The sequence below is a fragment of the Marmota monax genome, unplaced genomic scaffold, assembly GCF_021218885.2.
Source record: "Marmota monax isolate L192 unplaced genomic scaffold, Marmota_monax_Labrador192_F-V1.1 WCK01_AAM20220418_F8-fsc00211, whole genome shotgun sequence".
Classification (NCBI taxonomy): Eukaryota; Metazoa; Chordata; class Mammalia; order Rodentia; family Sciuridae; genus Marmota; species Marmota monax.
Genome location: NW_026694080.1, coordinates 1,247,640 through 1,266,033, shown reverse-complemented (window position 1 = coordinate 1,266,033; position 18,394 = coordinate 1,247,640). Strand labels below are relative to the sequence as shown.

General features: G+C 37.0%; 1 protein-coding gene across 1 annotated transcript; it reads left to right on the top strand.

Annotated features, from left to right (window-relative positions):
• Positions 1-16,723, top strand: Snrpc (small nuclear ribonucleoprotein polypeptide C). Its single transcript, XM_046464551.2, has 6 exons — positions 1-143; positions 503-545; positions 6,751-6,859; positions 10,900-10,989; positions 13,044-13,148; positions 16,376-16,723. Exons 1-6 carry the CDS (start codon positions 136-138, stop codon positions 16,498-16,500), a joined length of 480 nt encoding a protein of 159 aa, XP_046320507.1. The 5' UTR covers positions 1-135; the 3' UTR covers positions 16,501-16,723.
• Positions 16,724-18,394: the final 1,671 nt, after the last annotated feature.

Genomic DNA, 18,394 nt, shown 5'->3' with positions numbered 1-18,394 from the left:
CCCTTGCTTGCCTACAGACCGCCAGGGCTTCGGCAGTTTTTGCGCCAGTCTCGTGAAGGTTGCGGCACCGTCGTGAGCTCGGTGCGTCATTTCCGGGCGGCGCGGAGCCGAGTGGTCAACGGCCCTAAGAGCAGCATGCCTAAGTAAGAGGGTCTCTGAAATATGAGGGAGGTGACAGTCCTTAATGGTAGTCCGGTGAGAGGAGTGGAGAGTGGGTTCTGATACTATAAACCTCGAAGGACGGGCGAGGATCTGGGGAATAAGAAGGGTGAGAGATGGCGAGCTCTAGACACCCCTTTCGGAGTGTGGAGGTCGACCCCGCTTAAAGCAACAGAAACCCCCGGTTTTGTCCGAACGCTTTGACGCCTTAGGATCTGAATAGGGCGTTTAAAAAAATTATTATTATTATTTATTATTATTATTTTCAGTGAACAGCGCTGCCGTGGGTTGGTATCTGATAATGGGATGACATCTTCCCTTTTTCTCTCTCACCTCTTTTCAGGTTTTATTGTGACTACTGCGATACATACCTCACCCATGACTCTGTAAGTGATGGATTTCTTCATAGTTTTAAAAAGTCTAATGTGTAATGGTTAAGAAAATTTGTTGTTTTTTTTAACGTGTAGATTTGTGCTTTTCAGACTGTTGAAATTTAAGGTTTACTAATTGGAGAAAATAATTGGATGTGTTTATTTTTCTTCCCTTCCTGTAACTGATTTCATAATTTGAGGACATTTGCAAAAATTACTCTTCCAGAAGGCAGTGCTTTCACTGGAAAGCCAAAATATTAGATGTTTAACAAGTTCGAAGATGAAAAAAAGTTACACAAATTTCTAGGAGAGTGCCCTTGAAGTTCAAATAGTTAACTGTATGAAGTTATCAAAATGTTTGGATAAAATGGAAGTAAATGCTGTGATTTGGAACAATATACTTTGATTTGATTAAAAACTTCTTAGCAAATAACAATTACTACTAAGATTGAAGACTTTATTGTGTCAAACTGTGTTTCAAATGTTTTAACATAAATCGTTTTGCTTCTTGCTCCCGATATTCTGTAAGTACTTTCATTATCTCCACTTTAGGAAGAAGGAAATTGAGGAAGAGTGTGAGTAGATTACTGACTTTGGATGTTAGAAAACAAGTGATTTGGGCTGGGGATGTGGCTCAAGAGCGCTCGCCTGGCATGCGTGCGGCCTGGGTTCGATCCTCAGCACCACATACAAACAATGATGTTGTGTCCGCCAAAAACTGAAAAATAAATATTAAAATTCTCTCTCTCTTCTCTCTCTCTCTCTCAAAAAAAAAAAGAAAAGAAAACAAGTGATTTTATATACAGGTGGAAGGTGAGAGTAGGGGGTCCAACTTGGTAATTCTAGTCCAACAGTTCTCAAATATTTTGGTCTCTTTGATCTCAAATCTTTGAAGTTTACATTAAAACCTTAAAAATTTATTGACTTATGTGTATATATTTTTAAATTGGGTTATATGGTTTGTGTGTGCATATATTTGAAATTAAAACTTAACAAAAGTATTCACTCATTTAAAAGTAACAGTAACAAGCTTTTTCGGGTAACAGCATTTAAAAAGAAACATAGCTATTTTACAAAAAAATTAAGTATAAATAATGATATTGTTTTAGCATCTTTACAAACCTCTGTAATGTCTGACTTAATGGAACACAGCTGGGTTCTTATCTTTTTCCGAATTAAATCTGTTACAGTGTGTTGTTTTGGTTGAATCATGTAGAGAAAGGCCAGCTCCTCAATGATATGTAGTTGAAAAAAGGATAGTACTTTTTCTTTTTTTGGTACTAGGGATTGAACCCAGAGTCTTAACTACTGAGCTACATCCTCAGACTGTTTTTAATTATTTTATTTATTTTATCTTGAGACGGAGTCATGCTAAGTTGCTCACGCTAGCTTTGAACTTGAGGTCCTCCTTCTTCAGCCTCCCATATTGCTGGGATTGTAGGATTATATATGGGATTATATATAATTCCATATATAATTAGGATTATAGATTATATATAATATTATATATATTATATTATATAATCCCTTGGATTATAGGGATTATAGGTTTGTGCCACTGATCATGGGTAGTGGTAGTACTTGAATTATCTTTTTAGATAATTGTAAAATTCTTTATATTATTACATTAAAACTTAACACATGTTTAGTTTCAATGTGGATTCTGAAACCATATCAGACTTTTCAGAATGTTACATTAAAATTCACTGGCCAAAAAAATAAAAAATCACTAGTCTTATACTTTGGATCTTTTTTAATACATGGTTTTATAATATGAATTGGTTATTTAGAAAACATTGGTTTAGTGAGTTATATAGATCTGCAAGTATGGACACATTTGAATTTAATAGATTTAAAATAGAATTTAATTCTATTAAGAACTCACATTGGGCTGGGGATGTGGCTCAAGAGGTAGCGCGCTCTTCTGGCATGCGTGTGGCCTGGGTTCGATTCTCAGCACCACATACAAACAAAGATGTTGTGTCCACCGAAAACTAAAAAATAAAATATTAAAATTCTCTCTCCCTCTCTCTCTCTCTCTTTAAAAAAAAAAAAAAAAGAACTCACATTAATTCAGGTAAAAATTGAATCAGTGCCAGCTTTAAGTAGTGAGAAGCTGTCAATTTTATGGTGATAGGTAAGGTTTCCTAAAACTCTAATTTTTGCTTGTAGCTCATATTTTATTATCATCAACAGATACTATCAATTGCTTTCCTGGGCCTTGCATGCTAGGAAAGTGCTCTACCATTGAGCTACATCACTGGCCCTTTTTAAAATTTTTGTTTTAAGGAAGGATATCACTAGGTTGCCTTGGAATTTGGAGTTCTCTTCAGCTAACTGAGTAGCATATGCCTCATTGCCTGGCTACTTCATTCATTTTTTGAGAAGTCTGAATATCCAACATGTTTCCCTTTCTTTCAGGACAAGAGACAACTGATAAAGCTAGCAACTAGAATAATTGCATGCTTGCTTTAAGTACTAACCTAAAAATTTCCTTGAAATTTCACATACTAATGTACAGAAATGCTTTGACAGTCCTTCCATTTTTGTCACCAGAATATTAAAAAGATAGGAACTCAAGAATTGAGAATTAATAAAAATTAGTAATTATATTGTTTCATTAAAGACAGTGAAACTGGGTTTTTGCCCCCATGAGTTTGGGACGTTGAAAAGTACAGTGATCATTAATACAAAAATATGCCATGCCTTGATTCATTCTAACGTACCAAGAGTTTGGCATCATCATTGTCAATGCAGTGAAAAAGGAAATGTCTTATGAAAACATATGGAGTTGCACGCCCCTAAAAAGATCTCAGAGACTGTTAGATGTCTGTGAAGCATCCCTTGAGAACCACAACTCTGTTCTGCTTTTGCAAGAACCTGATTAAATCAGTATTCTTGGTCATTTTGAATAGTATCTGGAAGAACTAGCCAGTGATTTCTCTGTTGTCACTTTGTTTAAAATTCTTTTTTTTTTTTTTAATATTTTAAAGTTGTTGATGGATCTTTATTTTATTTATTTGTATGTGGTGCTGAGAATCGAACCCAGTGCCTCATGCATGCCAGGCAAGCGCACTACCACTGAGCCACAACCCCAGCCCCAGTTTAAAATTCTTTTCATGGTTGGGGATGTAGTTCAATGTTAGAGTGCTTACCTGTCCTTTGCAAGGCCCTGGGGTTGATCCTCAGCCCTTCAAAGGAAAAAAAAATCTTTATGAGTGATGTTTAGCATTTACAGATTTGCAGGCTGGGCTTGGTGGCACATACCTGTAGGAGAATCCCAAATTTGAGGTCAGCCTGGGCAACCTCAAAATTAAAAAAAAAAAAAAAAAAAAGGGGGCTGGGGATGTAGCTCAGTGGTAGACTGCTACTGGGTTCAGTCCTCAGTACTGGTGGGAAAATACAGATTTGCAGGGCATGCAAGTAGAGTGGTTCCTCTTAAAGAAATAGTAGTTCTAATATTATACACTGTCCTGGAGGAGATCCCTCCAATAAATAGCTATTGTAGTAGTTAGTCTTTGAGTATAGATCCCTAGTCTTTTTTTTTTTAATCCCCTCTTTAGGTAAAACCCCTTGTCATAATTTTCTTAAAGTTCTTTGGGGGCTATGCCTTTCTACTTTTTCTTGGCATATTTTTGCATACCTACTAATAATCTTACTAATACCAGAATTCAGAAAATTATAAAATTTTTATCTCTCTTTATAATAACTTTCTCTTAATGAGAAGTTTTGAGAACCCTATACTATTGTTATTCTGAATTCTTCTTAAAAGTAAAGATGTGATTATAGCAATTTCCTGAAGTGGGCTTCAAAGTGTATTAAAACATCCATTGCTGGCTGGGCATGGTGCACCCCCTTGAAACCCTAGCTACTTGTGACTTTGAGGCAGGAGGATCTCAAGATTGAGGCCAGTTTGTATAATTAAGATGACTCTTTTAACTCAGTTTAAGAGGGGTGTTGCTGGGGGTGTAGCTCAATAGCAGAGCACTTCTAGCATGTGGGACCCCTGGGCTTAATCTCCAATACTGCAAAAACAGAAATATTCAGAGGAAAGAACCCCCCCCCCCACACACACACACATGAAAACACAAATGAGGGCTGGGGTTGTGGCTCAGCGGTAAAGCACTCACCTTGCACGTACAAGGCCCTGGGTTCGATCCTCAGCACCACATAAAAATAAACAAAGATATTGTGTTCAACTACAAATAAAAAATATTAAAAAAAACCCAGAAATGAATTTAACATGTCAGATTTTTCCCAGTGATTTTGTTGCTAGATTCCAGTCTCATAGGTTATTGCTATAAAAACTATTAAATTTAAAAATTTGGTTAATTTAGGGTTTCTTATTACTAGTATCATGGTTAAATTCTGCTGACTGTTAAAAACAAATCACTACAAACCATTTATGTAAAAATGCCAAATCAGTTAGGCAATAACAAAAGAAAAATTTCAAACATTCAGTCATTCAGTGCTACATCTTTTGAACTCTTTTTTTTGTTCTGGGGATGGAACCCAGGGGTGCTTTACCAATGAGCTACATCCCCAGAACTTTTTATTTATTTATTTATTGTGAGACAGCATTGCTAAGTTGAGGGAGGTTGGCCACAAGTTCATGTGATCTTCTTGTTTCAGTCTCCAGGGTCGCTGGGATTATAGGCATGGGCCACATCCATCTTGGACTGTTTGGTTCTTTTTATTTATTTATTTAGTTTTATTTTTATGTGGTGCTAAGGATTGAACCCAGGATTCATACATGCTAAGCAAGCATTCTACCACTGAGCCACAATCACAGCAGCCCCTGGTTGGTTCTTATTTATTTATTTATGTATCTTTAGTTTTAGGTGGACACATTATTTTGTTTTTATGTGGTGCTAAGGATCAAACCCAGTGCCTCATGCATGCCAGGCGAGCACTCTACCACTGAGCCACAACCCCAGCCCTCCTGGTTGGTTCTTAAGTATGATTTTTTGGTTAGACATAAGGCATCATTGCTGTATTAATGTAAGCAGTAGTTTGGGAGACAGCAACATTTTGAAATATAGACAGTGGAAAGATAGTTTCTCTGGCTGGGCGCAGTGGCACACGCCTGTAATCCCAGCAGCTTGGGAGGCTGAGATAGGAGGATTGCAAGTTCAAAGCCATCCTCAGCAGAAGTGAAGCACTAAGCAACTCAGTGAGACCCTGTCTCTTAAAAAAAAACACACACACACAATAGGGCTGGGGATGTGGCTTAGTGGTCGAGTGCCCCTGAGTTCTAGTCCTGGTAACCCTCCCTGTAAAAAAAAAAAAGATAGACTCTGCTCAGTGGACATTAGTCACATCTGCTGTGATTGAATTAGTCAGGGGAGGAATGTAGAGATGTAGTTAGGCAGCCATTAGGAGCATCTGAGTGAGATCTGGCTTCCAGGCCTTAGTTTAATGTTTATCAGTTTTGTGTTTTGAGGTAAGTCTTAAGCATAAATAGAAGATAATAACTGTAGTTTTTTTCAGCAAATTTATTGACTTACAATTATGAATTATAATTTACTTTTATATATATATACTTATTTTTTTTTAGGTGTAGATGAACACAACACAATGCCTTTATTTTTATGTGGTGCTGAGGATTGAACCCGGGTCCTGCCCATGCTAGGCGAGCCTCAATCCCAGGCCCTATAATTTACTTAAAAAATTTTTTTTTAGTTGTAGATGGACACAATACCTTTATTTTTTATTCATTTTAAAAAATATTAAAAAATTATCTCTCTCTCTCCTAAAAAAAAAAAAAAAATTCATATGGTGCTGAGGATCAACCCAGTACCTTACATGTGCCAGGCAAACGCTATACCACTGAGCTTCAACCACAGCCCCATAATTTGCTTTTAATTTTATGCACACATTTTATATGTAGAGCTTATTGACTTGTCATATAATTACAACTTGATGTGTTCATTCACACAGAATATTTCTGTCACCACAGAAAGTTCCCTTTATAGTTAGTCTCTAGCAAAACTGGCCTTTCAATTGATCAATTAAAGAGATACTGTGTCCACCTATAATTATAAAACAAACATTTAAACAATAAATAAATAAATAAATAGATTGCTATAGTGTATTGTAGGATATTGTGTAGTAGTGCCTAGCCAAACTAGCTGGGTTGCTTACATAGAGGTAAATATTTTTCAACTTTCTCATTTAGGAGATTTGTTTCTGTATCTGATACAACCTTTTTGTTTTACAGCCATCTGTGAGAAAGACACATTGCAGTGGTAGGAAACACAAAGAGAATGTGAAAGACTACTATCAGAAATGGATGGAAGAACAGGCTCAGAGCCTGATTGACAAAACAAGTATGTTTTGATTTCTTGTTCTGATGTGACAGAATGGTCCCATTCTATTCCCTCCCTGTCTTTTTGTTGTGTTTCACAGAAGCAATGCCTTCTGAATGATAAATAGGGGAATTTGCCCATGTTGAATGGAAGAAGTGGAAGGTCATTGATTTCCCAAGAATATAGAAGCATGTTAATATTAATTGTTGAGGGTTGAGCAATCAGAGATAGAGTTGTCAGGTTTGGGTTATATTGGGAGGTGGGGCAGAGAAGAGTGGAATTGCCTAATATTTCTCTGTTGACATGATTTTTTAGTAAATTTATGTAAACCCCTCTTTGTAGTGATCCACAATTTTTAGAAGTATTTTTCTGTTGTAATAGGTAAAGGCTGGGGAGGATTTATGATTTTCTTCAACTAACTGGAGAGACTTCATTTGACTTTCTTATTTGTAGCCCTGAAAGAAAGAAATAGCAAAGCAAAGAAACAAATAAGACTAACTGATGTGGCAAAGTAGTCTGAATATTTTGGACCCATATTTTTGTTGTAAATGCCTTTTTTAAAAAAATATTTATTTTTTAGTCATAGTTGGACACAATACCTTTATTTTATTCATTTATTTTTATGTGGTGCTGAGGATCAAACCCAGGGCCTCCCATGTGCTAGGGCTAAGCCACAACCCCAGCCCCTGTAAATCCCTTTTTTATGTTAATTAGGAATGTTTTGTTCTGGCTAGTTGAACCAAGATACTGATAGAAGTTACACTTGTACTTTAGGTTATACTGGTATATATTTTTTTTTTTGAATATTTATTTATTTTTAGTTGAACACAATACTTCACTCATTTATTTCTATGTGGTGCTGAGGAGCGAACCCAGGGTCTCGCACATGTGAGGCAAGTGCTCTACCACTGAGCCACAACCCCAGCCCCATACTGGTATATTTTTGAAACATGACCTTTCTTAAAAATTCATTGTACTCCAAGCTGGCAGGCAAATGTAGACTTTGTGATTAACAAAAAAAAAAAAAAGCAAAACTATTTTGAAAAGTTTTAAATAAAGTAGAAAGACTGAATTAAGGCCTGAACTTTCTCTGTCCCCACTCCCTACTTTCTCATCACCCAGCTACAAGAATCTTGTTTAGCTTACACCAAGTTTCTTAATCTTGCATTCTGCCCTTTGCATTTTAAGATGTTTAGGAACATCCTAGGTATGAACCCACTAGTTGTGACTACTTTTAAAAAATGTTTCCAGGCATGTAGGAGTACTGAGTACCTTTATTTACTCCCTTTGATGTCCAGGATTTTTATGGAGTAAATCTCATAAAAATAGTAAATCTATTTCATTTGAAAAAATTAATTCTGTCATCCTTTTCCTCCCGTTCCCCAGTATGGGGATTAAACACAGGGGTGATCTTCCAATTAGCTCCATCTCCAGCTGTTTTTAGTTTGAGATAACGTCTTGCTAAGTTGCCTGTGTTGTCCTTGAACTTGTGATCCTCCTGCCTTAGCATCCCCACTTGCTGGGATTTCAGATGTGTGCTGCTGCGCCCAGCTAGAAAGTACCTTTTTGATTGGAAAAGCCCTTATTGAGATATATAATTCCTGATAGAGCACAGGTATATAATAACTCTTATTTTTAAATTTCTTTTTTTTTTTTAAGTATTTATGTTTTAGCTTTAGGTGGATACAATATCTTTATTTTATGTGGTGCTGAGGATTGAACCCAGTGCCTCACATGTGCTAGGCAAGCACTCTACCTCTTGAGCCACAACCCCAGCCCTGATTTGACCTGATTTGTATTGATGGGGGTGAAGTAGGATGGCCTGCAGACAATATTGAATTGGGAAATTCTTACCTCAGGTATAGATTTTTTTTGTTTTTATTTTTGCCTTTTTTGGTACAGGGGATTGAACTCAGGGATACTTAACCACTGAGCCACATCCCCAGCCCTTTTCTGTGTTTTATTTAGAGATAGGGTCTCAATGAGTTGCTTAGTGCCTCGATAAATTGTTGAGGGTGGCTTTGAACTCATGATCCTCCTGTCTCAGCTGATGGGATTACAGGCATGCACCACTGCACACAGCTCAGATGTAGATATTTATGAGTGTGCATTTTAATATTTAGTTGTGACTTTTCTTTTTTCTTTCTTTCTTTTTTTTTTTTGTTACTGGGGATTGAACCTATAGGTGCTTAACCACTGAGGCATATCCCCAGCCCTAGTTTAGTTTTTACTTTGAGATAGGGCCTTGCTAAGTTGATGAGGCTGGCTTTGAATTTGATATCCTCCTCCCTCAGCCTCCTAAGTTGCTGGGATTACAGGCATACACCACCTGGCTAATATGACTTTATTGGGGACTAAACTCGGGGGCACTCAACCACAGAGCCACATCCCCAGTCCTAGACAGGGTCTCACTGAATTGCTTACTGCCTTGCTTTTGCTGAGGCTGGCTTTTCTAGCCACTGGGATTACAGGTGTGTGCCACCACACCCAACCTGTTATGACTTTTTGAAAGCCAAATATAGATGATCATCAGTTTCTTTTCTTTTCACTTGTACCTCATATGGTAAGAAAGAAAAAAGTTGATAATATTGGATATTTTTGAGGTGTTTTTTTTTTTTTTTTTTTTTGTATTGGGGATTGAACTCAGGGGCACTTACCCACTGAGCCACATCCCTAGCTCTATATTGTATTTTATTTAGAGACATAGTCTCACTGAGTTGCCTAGTGCCTCACTGTTGCTGAGGCTGACTTTGAACTCCTGTCTCAGCCTACCAAGCTGCTGGGATTACAGGTGTGCGCCACCACACCTGGCAGTATTGGACTTTTTTAAGATCATAATTTCTTTCAGGGCAGGTTCTTGCTTTGAAATCAGTGTTTTGGGGCTGGGGTTTTAGCTCAGTGGTAGAGTGCTTGCCTATCTTTTGTGAGGCACTGGGTTCTATCCTCCTTAGCACCACATAAAAATAAAAACATAGGGCTGAAGCTATGGCTTAGTGGTAGTGCACTTGCATGGCATGTGTGAGGCACTGGGTTCGATTCTTAGCACCACATATAAATAAATAAATAATAAAGGCCTATCAACAACTAAAACAATTTTTAAATAAATAAAAACATAAAATAAAGGTATTGGGTCCATCTACAACTACAAAAAAAAAAAAGAAAGAAGGAAATTATTGTTTCTTTCACATCTCCTAAATCAGTGCATTAATTTAAAAAATGGCAAGGCAAAATGATGTGGTGTTTTCACCAGGATATAGAAAAGATACAAAATTTTAAAGCCTGGCCTTTGGGCATGTATTACACATTTCTCAAACAAGATAATGAATGGCTTGAGTTGGTTATAAGTCACATACAGATTAAACGTGACTACTTTGCTGAGTGTGGTGGCACATATACAATCCTAGGGACTCTGGAGGCTGAGGCAGAAGGATCACAAGTTGGAGGACAGCCTAGAGCACCTCAGTAGTAGAGCACCTTGGTTTTAATCCCCAGTATTAAAAAAGAAGAAGAAAGAAAGATGATGATTTCTTGTTGGTAAAAGACATTGGTTAGGTAGGAAATTTTCACTCTCAAGGTCCCATTGTTATTTTAACCATAGAAATACTATATAGTAAAAAGTAAAAGTACCTGGTAAGTGAATAAAATTTTTTTATGGGAGGTACTGAGGATTGAACCCAGGGGCGCTTTACCACTGAGCTATATCCATAGTCTTTTTTATTTATTAGTTTGAGACAGGATCTCACTAAGTTGCTGAGGCTGAACTCTAATTTGCAATCCTCCTGATTTGCCTCCCAAGTTGCTGGGATTACAGGCATGTGCCACCACACCCAGCTTAAATTAATAAAAATTCTAAAGCATTTAAAATAACTAAATCAGTAGTTAGTTGCTATTTTAACCAGTGAATACCTACAATTGATTTTAAAATGGTAGAGTAATGACATAGTAACTTTACATGTTAGAGTGAAGTATTTGGAATATTTAAAAGAAAAGTGGTTATTTTTGTAAATGTATTTTGAATTCATATTCATGTTTGTTTTTTTCCCCTATCCATCTTCCCAAAGCGGCTGCATTTCAACAAGGAAAGATACCTCCTACTCCATTCTCTGCACCTCCTCCAGCAGGTGCTATGATCCCACCTCCCCCTAGTCTACGTAAGTTTAAAGGTTTTATATTAATGGGTGTAACTGGGTAGATTATCCTTTGATTATGTTAGATTATCTTAGTTGGTTTTCAAATGCTTATGTAAATGAATACATGAATAGTAATAGAAAACAACTTTAGTGGTATAATTTCCAAAATAGTTTTCGAGTTGATTTGATGATATTATTACTAAGGTATTGTAATTGTGACATCCCAATTCTTTTTTATTTTTATTCTTTGTGGATTTTTGAGGTGGATTCAAATGGAGAGTTAAGAATGAACATGTGATTAAATGAACTAATATGTGAATAGGTGTTGTTGAGCACATTAAGTTAGTCACTGCTATGAACAGAACACCAGAAGACTGAAATAGCTGGTAAACTTCTCAAGTCTTTTTTCATATTTCTAACCCACCTAACAATCAACATATATGCCTTGTGAAAGATAAGAATTGGATTGTTGAAGGTGGAGCGGTTCCAGTGCCTCTGCTCTGTAGAAAAGCCTGTCACTGCATAGCAGACAGGAGGAAATTGAATACTAGGTTATAGTCCTTTTTGCTCCCCTGGGAAGGTTCAGATTGAAATTGGATTCACTCATAATGGATACAAACACAAAAAGTTTGACTGTTTTAATTGTTGCACACTAATGCAGGTGAACCCCTAATGGCCTGCCAAACCATTTCTAGGTATTTGTCATCGTGGGATTTGGTCTGGCCTGGGCCCACGGCAACTCCCAGGTCACTTATGTCTTCTTGTTCACCTTGATTGACTTTTTCCCCCACCTTTTTGTTTTTTCTTTCAGTGTTGGGGTTCAAATGCATGGCCTTGTGCTTGCCAAGCACCTGCTGTTATCACTGAACTATACCCCTTAGGCCTCCATTATTTTTAATAGAGTAGTTCATGATATGAATGTATCATAATTTATCACATCATTTTCTTAGATATTGTTAGATATTTAAGTTATTCCAGTTATATTGTTTTTATAAATGATACTATCAGGAATATCTCTGCATATAAGTCCTCGTTCTTCAGAAGAATATTCTTTTTTTAAAGTACTCGGAATTAGGCCCAGAGGCAAGCTAGGCAAGCACTCTACCACTTTACCACTATGCTACATCCCCAGCCCTTAAAAGTTCTGTCTGAGACATGGTCCTTGAACTTTCATACCTCCTATCTTAACCCTGTAGTAGCTAGAATTACAGATGTGTGCCAGCTTGCCCAGCTCAAGAATCTTTTAAACATAAATTTTGATCTTTTTGAGGGCTGGAGTTGTGGCTCAGTGGTAGAGCACTTGCCTGGCATGCGTGAGGCACTGGGTTCAATCCTAAGCACCATGTTAAAAAATAAATAAAATAAAGGTGGTATTGTGTCTGTAAAACTAAAAAAAAAAAGATCTGAAATTAGGTACTTGTGATTTTAGTTCATTACCTTTTTGTCAAGAGCCCTAGCGAGAGTATAATCTATTCTTATTTATTTATTTAGTTGTGCTGGGGATTGAACCCAGGGCCTCATGCATGGTAGGCAGTTCTCAAATACTGAGCTACGCCCCTAGCCTCAGAATTTTTGTTTTTAAACCTGAGGAACCTAACTTCATTTTATAGTTCTGTCTAGGCATGTTTTTATTTTTATTTTTTGCTTTTTAGTTATAAAGTAACTAAAGTTTTATGGCATGTGATTTTTGTAGAGCTACTGTTAATAAAACCATTAGAAATCCATTGTTTCAAAATTGGAAACAATTCCTGAGACCATATTAGTTTCAATTAAGAAGAAAACTTATCAGCTGAGCATGGTGGCATACACTGTAATCCCAGTAGTTTGGGAGGCTGAGACAGGAGAATCGTGAGTTGAAAGCCAGCCTGAGCAATGGTGAGGTGCTAAGCAACTCAGTGAGACCCTGTTGGTAAATAAAGTTCAAAATAGGGCTGGGGATGTGGCTCAGTGGTCAAGCACCCCTGAGTTCGATCCTTGATAGCAAAATAAATAAATAATAATAATAAGAAGAAGAACAACAACAATATATAAGCATAGAAATATACTTTGACCATAAACACTATTCTTTATTTTAGCGGGTCCTCCTCGCCCTGGTATGATGCCAGCACCCCATATGGGAGGCCCTCCCATGATGCCAATGATGGGCCCTCCTCCTCCTGGGATGATGCCAGTGGGACCTGGTAAGTCGAACTGTCTTTCCTTTCAGCAAGCTATATTGTTTTTGTTCTCTAGTTAAGTGGAATTCTTAAGTAGCTACCTAAATGTATTATTACATGTATTATAACAGATTTGGTTAATCTTTAATGATAAACAAAGAAATATTGGATTTATTGGTATAAATGGAGTATCTAATAACCTTGCGCTACTAAAAGCAAGATAAGGCTGCCTCTGTCTTCCTTCTCCCTCCCTGTTGTTTTGTTTTATCTTGACTTGTGGCCACTAATGATGAACAGGAGGGCAGATGAGCTTATTTCATTTTGATTTGGAGCAGAGCTTCCTCCTGTTGCACATATTTATTTATTATTTACTTTTAATTTTTTTGTGTGCTAGGGATCAAACACAGTGACTTGTGCCTGCTAGGCAAGCACTCTACCACTGAGTTAAAGTATACTTTAACCCCAGCTCTCTTGTTACATATTTAATGGCCCAATCAGTATTCTAAAAAGACCTAGTAGCTGTTATTTTGTCCAGGGAGTGGGAAAAAAATCCTATACCTGAAGCATTTTATTTACTTCTTAATTAAATTTAATTTTTTATTTAAGCAGTTTTTTGTGTGTTATGGATTGAACCCAGGACCTTGCCCATGCTAATTGAGTGCTCTACCACTGAGCCATTACCATTTTATTTAGTGTAAACATAAATTACATTGATTTGCAAATATTTCTGATCCATGGGTAGGATCTTTGCTTTGTGAGTCTGCTGATTGGAAAATTGTATTTCTATCATAAACCCATAAAACAGTGCATCTTCTACCAACTTTAGTTTCGTTTTCTTAGAAATGGTAAGAGACTGTGATGTAATCTAGTCCAATCTTGTTTTGCCTACCAAATTTCTGATTGATTGTTTTGCCTACCAAATTTCTGAGCATTTTGGGGATGATTTGCCTGATTCTTTTTAAGTATATCCAGTTAGTTTTCATAAAAACAATTTTGTTTTCATGCTCTCTTTTTTTTTTTTTTTTTTTTTTTTTAAGAACAGTTAAGTCATATAACTAGAATAATAAATATGACTGACCTAAACAGGTTTGGGGACATCTGATTGATGCCTACATCTCAACTGGAAAAAAAGGTGCAAAGGTATTATAGTAGCTTTCTAGCCAGAAAGTAGTCAGTATGCTGCTGTGGGTATCATTTAGAGTTCCTGACTTATATAGGCTTGTGGACCCAAAACACAACTGAAGTGATTGATTTAGCTTTAGCATTCTTAAATTAGGGCCATGTATTCAGATACCTAGAGGGTTTAGGATGTGCTGAACTGAGGAAAATATGACCTACCTAAAGAAGAAGGCTTCCAGCCAGGCACATGCCACCATACATACACCACATGTATGGTGGCATGTGCCTATAGTTCTACCTACTCAGAAGGCTGAGGCAGGAGGATTGCTTGAGCCCAGAAATTTAGGCCTACTTGGACAACATAGCAAGACCCTGCCTCTCTTGAAAAGGAAAAGGAAAGAAAGAAAAAAAAAAAGAAAAGAAAAAAGGGTTGGCTTCCAAAATTCAATTTCAGCCTGTGATTGACTTGAGAATGCAGGCTTGATGTTTTCTTTTTAAAAAATTTTCAGAGCCAGGATAAAGTGATAAGATTGTGGGATTGTGTTAAAAATAATTTGAGGAGTTGGGGGTTGGGTGGGAATAGAAAGTAGTTGGGGTATAACTGAACAAAGTTGGTCACGAGTGGATAAGTGTTGATGCTGGATGGTGGATACATGGATATTCATCATACTCCTTTGTACTAAGTGTATGTTGGATTTTGTGTCTTTGCATATAGTCGTGTTTCTTTTTGTGATAAGACTATATTCAATTTTAAATACTTTTTTTTATAGTTTTCTTTTTTTTCTAAGTATAGCTTTCTTTTTTGCTACCTCCACACTGGGGCAGCATTAGGTATTGAACCCAGGGCTTTGTGCATGTTGAGCAAGCACTGAGCTACATCCCCAGTCTTGAATATAGTTTTCCTTGAACTATTTACTTCAAATCTTTAATGAAAACTGTTTAAGTAAAAATAAATAACTAGTGCTCGGCATGATAGCATATGCCTGTAATCCTAGCACTTGGGAGGCCAAGGCAGGAGGACTGTAAGTTTGAGGTTAGCCTCAGCAATTTAGTGAGACTCTCAGCAACTTAACAAGACCCTGCCTCAAAAAATAAAAAGGACTGGGGATGTAGCTCAGTGTTGAGCACCCTGGGTTAAATCCTCTGTATAGGAAAAAAAAAATAGGCAAAATTTGATACTTGAAAAATTTATGTAGTATGAAAATTATGAGCAGGGGGGCTGGGGTTGTGGCTCAGCGGTAGAGCGGTTGACTTGTAGGTGCGAGACCCTGGGTTCTATCCTCAGCATCACATAAAAATAAATAAGTGAAATAAAGGTATTGTTTCCAACTATAACTGGAAAATAATTTTCTTTTTATGAGCCATAATAATAAAATGAATACCCATGAAACCACCACCCAGCTGGAAATAGAACATGATCTATTCATTGAAATTGCCTGTGTTGTTCCCTTACCCCTCTGCTTGCTCTCCCTTCCCTACCTCATATATTTGGCTGATTTATTGATGGGACACTTAAAACAATTCAGTAATAGTTTCTAAAGTGCATTAGAAAAATAAAATTTTGTGTATGCTAATTGTTATAAATCACATTATTGCCTATTATTTTTCTTGACTTGAGCTAAGTATGGTTACTAACAGGTTCTCAGCATGGGCCTCCTGCTCACCTTTCCTACAACTCCGAACAAACGCTTAGTGGTAAGATTGTCCTCTGTGCCTGTGTACATTCATGAAATAGCTCCTGGTTATATGGTGGATATAACTGGTTAAAAGAGCTGACTGAATAACATGTGACTTAGTTGTGAATTTCCCTGAGTAAGAAAAAAGGTCGGTTTAAGGAACTAGTGTCCCTGGTGATTTCTCAAAAACAGTCTATTCATAGTTTCCCCCTTACTATCATTAGATCATGATACCCACATGGTTCTTGTGTTGACCTTTTTGTTTTTTTGTTTGAGAATGTCTAAGTAATTTACAAATGTGATGAACCTGTTGCATTTCTTCTGTCAAGTGTGTCTTTTTTCCAGCATTTTGCAGGGGGGGTACTTTATTTGTTTTTAGTTGAAGTCCCATCAGACACTCTCTCAAATGTTATTTCCTCACTCCCATTTCTCCCTTTTCTTTGTTTTGTCCTGCAGCTCCTGGAATGAGGCCACCAATGGGAGGCCACATGCCAATGATGCCTGGGCCTCCAATGATGAGACCTCCTGCTCGTCCCATGATGGTGCCCACTCGGCCAGGAATGACACGACCAGACAGATAAGGATAGAGGGGAGCTTTTTCAGTTTTATATTACTTGTTTACTTCATTCACCAGGAGATCATGGTGCTGTGTGACTCTGGGTGTTTTCTAACAGTATGACAACAAAGACTTGCTCCCTATTTGTATCAAAGAGAATAGTTTCAGAAGGGAGAAATTGGAAAAAGTACAGTTTTCATTTGTATTGTGAAATGTGAAAATAAAGTTGTCAGCTCTTTTAGTTAAAAGTGTGTTCCCTGTTCCCTTTTTCCTCCCCTTCGTATTCTTTGTGTATTATAAAGAGATCAGACATTTTGGTTGTGGTGTCCTAGCTCATTTTCTTCTTCAGCATGTACTGTGTGTGAGATTCTTTTCCGTAGCTATAGAGGAAGTCCCTTTTAGCACCCTGGCTTTAGATAGTAAAATTCTTTCGCCTGGGATTTTGGTAAATCTAACAGTTCTATAGAGCTTGTTTTGTTTTTCTTTTTGCATGCTGGGAATTGAACCCAAGGCCTAGCACATGCTAGGTAAGCACTCAACCACTGACCTACGTCCCCAGTCAGTTAAGCTTTTATGGCTTTAAATAATAAACACCATAATTGGTTAATTTTCGCATGAATAAATGGAAAGCTTTAAGTCTTTCATGATGAAATAGGGGAAAATACTTGATGTTTTGTATTTTGTACATCTCAGCTAAAGAAGGCAGGAATTGCCTTAACCTCAGCTTCTCCTTTCTCTTGGCTCCCCTCTATCTTGGCTTCAAATAGCCTGAAATTTTCAATAGGAATCATAAAATTAGGCAAAGTTTTGTGATACAGAAAATGTACTTAGAATACTATTTGGAAAACATCTAAAAAGCATTGGCATAGTTCATATTCAGTTCAGTATAAAATTTACAGTTTTTCACATTGCAAGTGGCATTGAAAATTGTACAACCTCTGGGAAGGGCAATTTGGCATTATCAGAATTACAATACCGGTATCCTATGACCTAGTATTTTCATGTTTAGGAATTCATCCTACAGGTAAAGTTGCACACATACAGAATGTTGTGTTAAAAGATTATGTATTGGGGATTCCACCTCTTGGGTCCCCTTCTTCCTCCGGGAGAAGTCTTTTCTGCTGTCCTTTAATAAACTTCTAATTTCTACTCTGAAAAAAAAAAAAAAAAAGATTACGTATTGGACTGAGGTTGTGGCTCAGAGGTAGAGCTCTCGCCTAGCGCGTGCAAGGCCCTGGGTTTGATCCTCAGCACCACATAAAAATAAATAAAAAGAAAGGTATTGTGTCCAACTACAACTAAAAACTAAATATTAAAAAAAAAGATTATGTATATTGCAGCAAAAGATTGGAAACAGCATTACATTGATACCTGTGATAGGGAGCTGATTATGAAGCGTGATTCATTCACAGTGTTGCATATGTCAGTATTGTTAGAATAAGGAAGCTCAATAGAGAAGATTTCTGCAATACACATTGCTCTGCATCTTAGTTTCTTCATACAACAGTCTTATTCACTGCTGTCCATTGTTGAGAAAATATATATCTAGGAGTCTAAAAGACACCTAGACTGAAGCTATGTAACTGGGACAAATAATCACCAGTGGACTTTTTCATACGGAATGACAGCTCTTGGCAAGTATCTTATTTCTCATACAGCCTAGAATCAAGGAAGTAGCATTCTGATAAACCATTCAAAAGCCCTGACAGTAGAAATGATGAGAACCTGGACTTCAAATGTACTCACAGTGGTTTTAGATTTGCCCACAGAAAAGTAAGCATGTATTTTATCCCAAATTGACTCTAATGTCTCCTCTTCCTGATATTTAGTATTCTTTTGTGTACCTATACAAATGTTAACATTAGAGTTCTTATTTTATAAAGAAAACTGCATGTCTGAAGTCATAAGTGAGTAACAGT